Raw genomic sequence first — 10,028 nt, 5'->3', positions numbered from 1 at the left:
CAACAGAAATGAAATAATACCAATGCATTTGAACTGAGAGGCAAGATGAATAATCTATACAGTTTACTAAAGAACTGAATCACGCTCTTTGAGGTAGAAGAAGCTATTTCATATCATCATAAGGAAGCACATCCTGATAGCGAGTGCTTGATGTATTGAATTGTGTTGAAGCAGCAGGGGGTCCTTTGGGTTTGAAGAGGGGAGGGACTGAGGAATGCAGATGATTATCTACACCCTCCACACCCCCCGATGAATATTGGGAGTTTGAAAGTCTCTCAGAGACATCAGAATGCCAACTGACCTGTCTGGCACTGCAGCGTGGCCACCGCTGGGAGAAACTACACTCCTTGTTCTGCAGAAACTGGCGACGACCCGGCCAGAATATGTGAAGCTTTCAGAAAAACCCGGAGATGGTGTGGTTTGGCGGAGAGTTTGTGGCTCCACTGGGAATAATGAAATGCTTGCCTGAAATATGAGAAACCACAAAAATATCAGAGAAGCCTCCTTTCATTTTAGTTTTTGAAATAATGACGTTGTTTATTATACCACTTGTTCTCTATGAGTATGACATCGCTGTAAACTTTTGTAATATCTTACTGTGTATTACTTGTGGACTGTAGTGGTATAATTGTAATGCAGAAACATTTACTGGAAGATTTAAAAAGGCTGGATAATAAACATGAGATAAAGAGTCATGTGTCTGATAGCTGCAATTATTTATTTATACCAGTATAATTGTTATTATGAGTTCCAGCAAGTAGGTCTAAGATGTGCATAAGTATAAAGATGTTACAATTTTATATCATATTACTCATGGGTTGTCTTTTAAACAGTATTTTACATTTTATGTTTAAGCAGCCTGTGGGTTAGTGGTTAGCCCTGTTGCCTCACAGCAAGAAGGTCCCCGGTTCAACTCCCTGGCCAGGCGGGGGTCTTTCTGTGTGGAGTTTGCATGTTCTCCCCCTGCTTGCGTTGGTTGGTTCCCTCTGGCTTCCTCCCACAGTCCAAAAACATGCATAATAGGTTGATTATTCTAAATTGCCCGTGAGTGTGAGTGTGCATGGTTGTCTGTCTGTATATGTGGCCCTGTGATGGACTGGCGACCTGTCCAGGTGAACCCCTCCCTCTCACCTGTAATGAGCTGGGATTGGCTCCAGCAGACCCCCGTGACCCTGCAAAGGATAAAGCAGGTATAGAAAATGGATGGATGTTTAATGCATGACTTTCTGAGACTTCAGAAAAAGTTTTATACAATAAAAAAATAGAAATTCAAATAAAAATATCATTGAATTACTCAATGTATTCATAAAATATCAAATAATTATTATTTAGACATTTTGAAAGACAAAATCGGAGATGTTTTAAATTCCACTATATGATATGAACACTTAAAATAAAAAAAAATTAAAAAACAGGATATTATCTGTATCATTTCATGTCCAGTCAACACCCCTAAAGTCCAAATCATCAAAATTATTGAAAAAAAAAGCATTAGTAAATGTTCACACGTCACACATTACAGACCAAATTTGTCAAATTATCATCAAAACAACTTCTAAACAAACACAACAACAACAGAATTGTTGGCGAGGGTGTGATCATGTAGTAGCCAATCATTCTCATATCTTTTGGACATGTTCAAAAATACAATTATTCTGGCATAATGTTATCCAAACAATGGAGGAAATTCTAAATCTAAGAATACCTAAAGACCCAAGGACTGTATATTTGGGACTTATCCCTGTTGAAGTAATTGGAAAGAGAGACATCTACCTCTTCAAAATATTGACTGTTGCTACTAAGAAGGCCCTGACAAGACTCTGGATGAGAAGCGATCCCCCAGGACTGACACAATGGCTCGACATTGTTGAAGAAATATATACGCCATGGAAAAATTGACATTTTGTTTGAGAATTAGAGGAAGGTATTTTGCTCAAAAGTGGCAAAAATGGTCTACATTTAAGGTCAAATCCCAGCCATGCCCTTAAAGAAGGGAAAGAAAATAATGGCAAAATATTACATCTCCCCCAGGTAGTTATGTTATGATTGTCACTATCACTTTTTATTTTTATTTTTTATTTTTTTCTCTTTCCTTTATGTGTAACTTTAAAAAGACAAAATAAAAAGTATAAAAAATAAAAATAAATAACTTCCATGGATAGTTGTATATTAATTTGTAAACGTGAAATATGAAGATGATCTTGATAGTGGCGACCCCTGGTGGTACATGTAGTAACTGCAGGCTGGGTGGTGGTGACTACGTCATCAGCGCGACGGAAGTAGTTCGAGTAAAAAAAGGTAATTCTGGCTGATTCATTGTAGCTTCTGTTTCTGCTCACCGTGAACAAAACTCACTAACCTGAGCTTTCGAAACACCTGACAACAGGTAAGTACAGATACAGCTTCCAGGCAGTACGCGTTAAATATGCGTATTTGGAGTGAGTTATCCAGATCGGAGCATCTTTAGTGGGTGTTTAGTGGCGGTGGAGGAGGCTCCGTTAGCTCAGCAGCTAGCGGTGACACCAAAGTGTAGTGGTGTTGGTGTTCGTTGTTATTAACGTCTGCAATCAGGGAGGACCGGGGGACCGGGGGACCGGGGCTGATTCAACATTAGAGAGTGGCTGTAATTGATCTCTTTTAACGCCGTGTTTTACCCGCGGGGCTGAGGTTAGCTGTGTGGAGCTAACTCCAGCAGGATGGGGCTGGAGAAGAAACGCTTCATTTACTGATTTAACCCGTAAAAGTAAATAAATACCAATCCACTCACACTTAGCTGCATGTGTTTGATGACCAGGTTAAAGGGTTATTATGAAAGTATTTATGTCAAACTGAAAAAGGTGGAAGAATCTCTTTATTTCCAAGTAATTTAACCGTAGAGTCGCTCAGATGTGACATTTAACCATCACGGTGTTATTGGTTATTTATGAATATTTATTTGAACATGTATATAAAAATAAAAAGATAAACATTTACATCTTCATATTCACATATGTTCTAAAAAAGGAGTAGGAAGAAGTTTACCCTTTTTCCTAGTTCCTACCCCTTTGTAACGATATGGATTTACATTATTGTTATTATTATATCTACACAAAATCCATAGAAATATAGTCTATATAAATACTACTTAAACATGCCTATTATTACATAATTATCCATATAAGTATATAGAAAATATAAATATTACATAATTATTATATCAATATCTAGAAAATACAAATATTATATAAATCTATATAAATATACACTATATAAAATACATAAATATCCCTATAAATAAATAAATAAATAAATATATATATATATATATATATATATATATATATATATATATATATATATGTATATATATATGCTACATAACTAATAAATATATTACATAATTATAACTATCCCTCTCAACATATAATATATACTACATAAATATCTAAACATATCTTAAGCAAGTATAATATACAATTTTTCCCTATTTTATTTGTTTTTCACACTCCTCGTTAACCCATTTCCTCTTCCATATACCTGTGTATAAATCATTTTTTGTATTTCTTTTTAAACAGATTTATGTTATTACTTTGTTTCATTTCCTGCTCCAAACTGTTCCACAGAGTCAGTCATTTAGTGTTTGTTGTTAGTACTTGGTACGCTACAGTTATTTTCTCCCTCTTTGGATGATAAGAATTGTTCTCATACAGAATAAGATTCTGATATGACTTTGTTTTTTAATAATCATACAGATTGGCATCAAAGTTCAATTTGTATTTATTTAATGACTGTCTGGCGACTCCTTATAGATTTCAACATGGATCGGCTCTTGAGGCTTGGAGGTGGGATGCCCGGACTTGGCCAGGTAAACAATAAGCTTGAATGGTTTTATAAATGAAAAAGATATATAATTATGACAACATCAGTGTTTATTAATATTACTGTGAAAACTGTTGGCCAAATGGGATACTCTCATCCAATACACCTGAAGGATTTGCGATTGAAGTATCGTAGTGATGTGTCGAGCATTTTGTAATCTTTTCAGTTTAATCCAAATTGATTCATTTTCATGATTGAAGCTGAAGTAGCTTTCATCAAACCTCCTTACAAAATATGGCATCTGAATATTGGATGATGCCAAATTTAAGTAGCTTGAAGTGAAAACAAATTAATACGTTCACCTTTGACTCCTCAGGGCCCCCCCACGGATGCACCTGCTGTTGACACAGCAGAGCAGGTGTACATCTCTTCTCTAGCCCTTCTCAAGGTAATCACACATGTTCAGCATTATATTTGTAATATTCTCCTCCTCTGAGTTCTCACGGTGATTGCTCTTCATCAGATGTTGAAGCACGGGCGGGCTGGTGTACCCATGGAGGTCATGGGACTGATGCTGGGTGAATTTGTGGATGACTACACAGTGAGAGTGATTGACGTGTTCGCCATGCCTCAATCAGGAACAGTATGTATTCTGCACAATATCAAAACATGCACTGTTGCGTTATTGTTATTATTTCTCCTGAACTAAAGTTGGGGCAGTATTGCTGTACCTACATTAATATATGTTTGGATTAGAAGCTTATAGTGTGAGCATTAAGATAAAAAGTTACACTGAGGTTTAGTTGTCTTCATTAAATGGTGATTTGGGGCTTCACAGGGAGTGAGTGTTGAAGCTGTGGATCCAGTCTTCCAGGCCAAAATGTTGGACATGCTGAAGCAGACTGGCAGGTAAGAGTCTTGAATATTGGCTGAGATGTGTTTTTGAAAGAGAGATGCTTGGTGTTAGACCTCTTAGCCTTTGAAGCCTAATTTCTAAAATGTCACTTTGACCCTCTTAACTACTAAAGTAGCCAAAGCATAAGCTCCCGGCTCAGGCATATTTGCAGGAAGCCATGCTTTTTTTTTTTTTCTTTCTTTTTCTTCAAAAAAAAATTACCCTTTTTCAAAAACAACACTACTAAATGGTTTCTATCTTTTAATTCCACTCATACTTGCTACTGTCCATATCTATTATTCATCAGACCGGAGATGGTTGTGGGGTGGTACCACAGTCACCCCGGTTTTGGCTGCTGGTTGTCGGGTGTGGACATCAACACACAGCAGAGCTTCGAGGCCTTGTCAGAGCGAGCTGTTGCAGTGGTAGTTGATCCCATTCAGAGTGTTAAAGGAAAGGTACATGTGACAGGATTTTGCACACGGCCCTGGAATATCAGGAATACTAATTATATGTATACTGCAGTTTAGAATGAAACACAGTTTGACGTAACCTTTTTTTTTCTCCTGCTACTGTTTTCTTCAGGTTGTTATTGATGCCTTCAGATTGATCAATGCCAACATGATGGTGCTGGGTCATGAACCCAGGCAAACGACGTCCAACCTGGGTCATCTGAACAAGCCCTCAATCCAGGTTAGTTACACATCTTCGTTCAGTAGGTGTTTTCCTTAGAGCGGTAAAGAAGTAGTAGTACCACTATTTCTTAACCATATACAGCCAAAGATTTAAACAAACCTATTCAGGATTAACTGGTAGCTGTTCAAACCTTTAAAATATAAGGATTTAAGTGCAGTAACATGTTTTAGCTGTTAGTATGCAGGGAAACTTCACATTAGATGCCAAATAGGAAAAAAAAAAGTTGATATCACATATTCCATTAATGTTGTAGACATTTTATCCAAAGCTCCATATCTTGCTTATGGGTGTGTTGACGTCTAGATTTTTTGAAGAATGAACCTGCTGAACACCACAGATCGACGTGTCTTTTTTCCTTTTTCACTGCTCCCTAGTTGCACGTCCCATCTCCTGCATCCCCAGCTCCACTCCTTTGGTGCTTCAGCAGTTGTTCTGTTATGTTTTTTCAATAGTGTTCTCTTGTATAGAGCTTTTGTAAAATGGAAAAAAAAAAAAACACCACACAATTCGCAGTCAGGATACAGGATAGTTGCTGCCTGGCATTACATTGCTCAGAAATGTTTTTCTTAGGTGAAAAGTGCATTTTCCACAGAAAATAAAAAATAAAGTGTGAATTTAGCAGAAAATATAAAGTGTTACACTTAAAAAAAAAAAAAAAAAAGATTAATTCTAATATGGGGGAATTCATTGTCTTTATTAAGGAGATTTAAGATATAACACAGTTGCCTGGTTAGTGGGGAGACATAAAAAACAACTGAATGTGTATTTTAAAACAGAAACTAGACTACATTTCAAACCACTTAAAACTTTTTTTGTCAAAGATAAAAAAAAAACCCTTTCAAAGGAAAGTAACAAAATATAATTTCTAATATTTGGAGTAGTTCCTCCCTCTTTACTGACCTTCTCAGATCACCACCAAAAATGTGTGTTTGTGTTACTGCTTAATGTAGTGACCGGTTGGTTTTCTTGTGTTTTAGGCTCTGATTCATGGACTTAACAGACACTACTATTCCATCACCATCAATTACAGGAAAAATGAACTTGAGCAAAAGGTTTGAATCCTACACCTTTTTAAAAAGTATACATTTTTAATAGATTATCTTCAGTAGAACATTATGATGGTGTCCTTTTTATTATTTAGATGCTGCTGAACCTGCATAAGAAGAGCTGGATGGAGGGTCTGACCCTGCAGGACTACAGCGAGCACTGCAAACTCAACGAGACCATCGTCAAAGAAATGCTGGAGCTGGCTAAGAACTATAACAAGGTACAACTTTAAGACATAGTTTTGCACTTTAAAAAAAGCCATTTTGTTCTGTAAATGAAAGATTAAATTGACCCTTATATCTCACCAAACATGCATGCCCAGTTGAAATTAGTAAAAGTAATGCTCATTTGAAATACTGTCAGTCTTTGTAACCTTTTATTTAAACTTTTCAGTACTATGTTAATGCCAGAGATTCAAAATGTATATTTCTAAAGTCGTATGATTTTACCATTTTTCTGGCTACCTGTTTCAATGTTGCATGTGGTAATGTATAGACATCTTAGTCATTTAAAAGCTCTAAAGAATAAGATGGATTTTATCTGATTTAAATTCAGAAGATTTTGATTTAATACACTGTGCAGACTATGCCCCCTAGTGTTCAATGTAGAGAAACATATTTCTTTGCTGGTAATTGTCTGGCACTTGCTGATTAGGAATCAGCTTTGTGAAAGACTCCTTTTGCTGCTCAGCTTAATTCATCCAAATAGTTTTCACTTGAATTTTCTCTAAATGTAGTGATCAGTCTAACCATCTAGCCAGCAGTGTGTTAGTCTGTTAACTATTTAATGTGTCCATCTTGGCTCCCAGTGCAGTAATGCCAAAATCCACCACAAAGGTTAACACTTTCTGATATGCTGGAGAGGAAACAAAAATCAGAAATGCAGTTCAGTTGACCTGTCATCATGGGGAATGAATGAAGGGAATTGTCCCATGCAAACATACGTAAATGTAATGCTCATGTGCACATAGATAGTGTTTTGAGTAATCAAAATACAACATTGTTAAATAATACAGCATTATACTTATAACAGTGATAATTAGAAATGAAGGGATGCTTCTAATAAAGGCCTTGTACCCTAATAAATTTAAACAGAAGCCCCTGTATTTGGAAAATCAGATAAGAGAGCTTTGCAGTATGTCCTCAGAAATGTAACCTGCAACAAGTGATGCATGTTTACCGGAGACGGATGGTGATTAGTGACTGTGCATTGCTTCCCCCTCAGGCTGTTGAAGAGGAGGACAAAATGACCCCAGAGCAGCTGGCAATCAAGAATGTTGGAAAACAGGTACTGAAAACCATTCCAGCTAAAAATAACACATTTATAAAGATTCAATCCAGTCTGAGCGAGAGAAAGACGGGTTACTTTGTTACTGTTGCTTTCTAATTATTCAACTGAGAACAAAGACTAATTAGAATTAGCATTTTCTAAAAACATTGAAATTAGATCTTATGGTGGATATTTTCTGTCCTTCTTGCAGGATCCTAAGAGACACTTGGAGGAGCACGTAGATGTTTTAATGACGTCCAACATTGTCCAGTGCCTGGCCGCCATGTTGGATACAGTAGTTTTCCAGTGACGGCTCTCTGTGTGTATAACTGTTAATATTACAACCCTTGTTTTGTTTTATATAAAATAAATGCGCGTACGAAATAATACACTTAATTGTCTTGAGTTTTTTTATTCTATATTTTGTATATGCTATATATCTACTTTGTAAACATTTAAGGCCAAGCAAATGGGTAATACCATCTTATTATGGAAGTGCAGCAGTATTCTATGTTTAAACTATTTTTATTCTTTAACCTTGACTAATGCAGTAAGTAGCCTTTCTTTTTTTTTTTTTTTCCTAAAAAAAGATATTTCTCTTTTCCAGAAGGGTCACATTTTTAGTATGCTAACAAGTAACTAAGGAGATTAAAAATACTGGGTTAAGAAGTATTTGATGTTAAACGGAATCAGCTGCACATCGGCATTTGGTGAAAGTCAAAACTAGAACTCACTGAAGCATTTAACAGTTAAAATGAGACTTTCTGTTAACACAACACATGTGGTTTTCGTAAGACGACATATCAGTAATCACAAACACACAATAGTTTTTTTTTTTTAAAGGATGCACAAAGGGAGGAAAGGGACCAATAGTACTTTACCATGATCAATAGTAGTTCTTAAGATTAATGCCATTTAAAATGAAATGTCATTTAATGCAGATCATATTTGCATTGAATTAAGATTAACGCAGCTGTTGGCTGAAGTAGAAGTGACATTAGCTAAACTCATTGTGGTTGGAGCAGTGGGGAGGTAAATATGGAGCGTTGTCCCAGGGAGGGTTTATGGCGCAGGGAACAAAGACTTATCTGAACCTTAACTTTGAAGTCCTGCATGTGGCTTCTACGTTATAAATGTATAATGTGAATAATGGGCCATGATCGTCTGTGTTCTACTTAAGTAAAGTTATTTGTTCTTGCATGATTTGATAACTTGGAAGGTAGCAAGTATTATAATATAGACAAGTTTTTGAGCCGTTTCCGCTCTACTTCCTGAAGTCCTCCCGTCGATGCAATCCACTTCCGTTCTGGCGGACTAGTTCTGTATTGCTAGCTAGCACTGGCGTTGTGCCGACATAGCACTGACAAAGAGGATATGGCAACTACATGGATATTTCAAAGAAGAAAAGTGGTTCGGGAACGACGTGTGCGGTGGTTGGTTGTAAGAACTCGAGAAAGCACCTGAACGTGTGGTTAGATAGAGCAGTGGTTCCCAACCTATTTTCCTTGGAGCCCCCCCTACTTGTGTCTAAGACCAGCCAGGCCCCCCCGACCCGTACGTACTAGCACCAAAATAGTCTTTATTGAAAAAATGAACATTATGTTTTTTTTATACATTTCTCTTTGGTTTACTCTGTATACATATGACTTTGTTTTTCTCCAATGTCACCAATGTATAAAATACGCACAAAAGGACATAAAAATATATCTGAAAAATGTCTCTTTTAATATGAGACCAACATTTTTTAACATTTTTCCTTTAACAACCTGTCAGAGTAGATTTAATGTTGAGTAATGATATAATAATGATAAGGAATTATTCCTAACAATGTCTTATGAATGACTCGTTCGCAAATATAATTTTTACAACTGCATAATTTCAAAGCAGACAAAGTTTCGCTCCCCCCCAGAGATCTCTGGCGCCCCCCCCAGGGGGGGCCCGGACCCCAGGTTGGGAGACACTGAGATAGAGAGTGCTACGACCACAAACCAGCTACGAAGAGGCAACGTCCATGCGCTCCGTTGTTTACTTTTTTTTCGCCAGCCTGATACCGACTCGGAATCCTGGCTGAAGGCATTGAATCTAAAAAAAAACACCCTGAAACATTTTTGTCTGTTCGCATCACTTTGTCGACAAAAAACCAACAAAGGATAATCCTTTCCCTGAGTTGTGGTTGGGTTACAATCGCTCTCCTCAGCCAAAGAGGCGTAAACTCACCCGGTGGACCGCTGCCTCCCCCAGAGAAACAAACACTTGAATATGAGGGTAAGTTCAGCAACTTTAGCTATGAAGCTGACAATACTGTTAATTATGAAGAAGTTTT

The 10,028-nt window shown here is 36.9% G+C and overlaps 1 protein-coding gene across 1 annotated transcript; it reads left to right on the top strand.

Moving 5' to 3' along the window:
- The first annotated feature begins 2,275 nt into the window (after positions 1 to 2,275).
- On the top strand, positions 2,276 to 8,094 carry psmd14 (proteasome 26S subunit, non-ATPase 14). Its single transcript, XM_061709777.1, has 11 exons — positions 2,276 to 2,386; positions 3,789 to 3,844; positions 4,175 to 4,246; positions 4,322 to 4,441; positions 4,637 to 4,707; positions 5,001 to 5,151; positions 5,279 to 5,386; positions 6,367 to 6,441; positions 6,531 to 6,656; positions 7,661 to 7,723; positions 7,917 to 8,094. Exons 2-11 carry the CDS (start codon positions 3,797 to 3,799, stop codon positions 8,013 to 8,015), a joined length of 933 nt encoding a protein of 310 aa, XP_061565761.1. The 5' UTR covers positions 2,276 to 2,386; positions 3,789 to 3,796; the 3' UTR covers positions 8,016 to 8,094.
- The last annotated feature ends 1,934 nt before the right edge of the window (positions 8,095 to 10,028 follow it).

The sequence above is a fragment of the Cololabis saira genome, chromosome 2, assembly GCF_033807715.1.
Source record: "Cololabis saira isolate AMF1-May2022 chromosome 2, fColSai1.1, whole genome shotgun sequence".
NCBI lineage: Eukaryota > Metazoa > Chordata > Actinopteri > Beloniformes > Belonidae > Cololabis > Cololabis saira.
The sequence above is the reverse complement of the archived record's forward strand: the minus strand, read 5'-3'. Positions and strand labels throughout refer to the sequence as shown.

What these genes read in the sequence shown, in the direction of transcription:
- psmd14 (XM_061709777.1), top strand. Translation starts at nt 3,797, where the DNA reads ATGGATCGGCTCTTGAGGCTTGGAGGTGGGATGCCCGGACTTGGCCAG. An exon ending in CTTCTCTAGCCCTTCTCAAG is followed by an intron (nt 4,247 to 4,321) that starts GTAATCACACAT and finishes GCTCTTCATCAG; the next exon opens with ATGTTGAAGCACGGGCGGGC. An exon ending in TCAAGAATGTTGGAAAACAG is followed by an intron (nt 7,724 to 7,916) that starts GTACTGAAAACC and finishes TCCTTCTTGCAG; the next exon opens with GATCCTAAGAGACACTTGGA.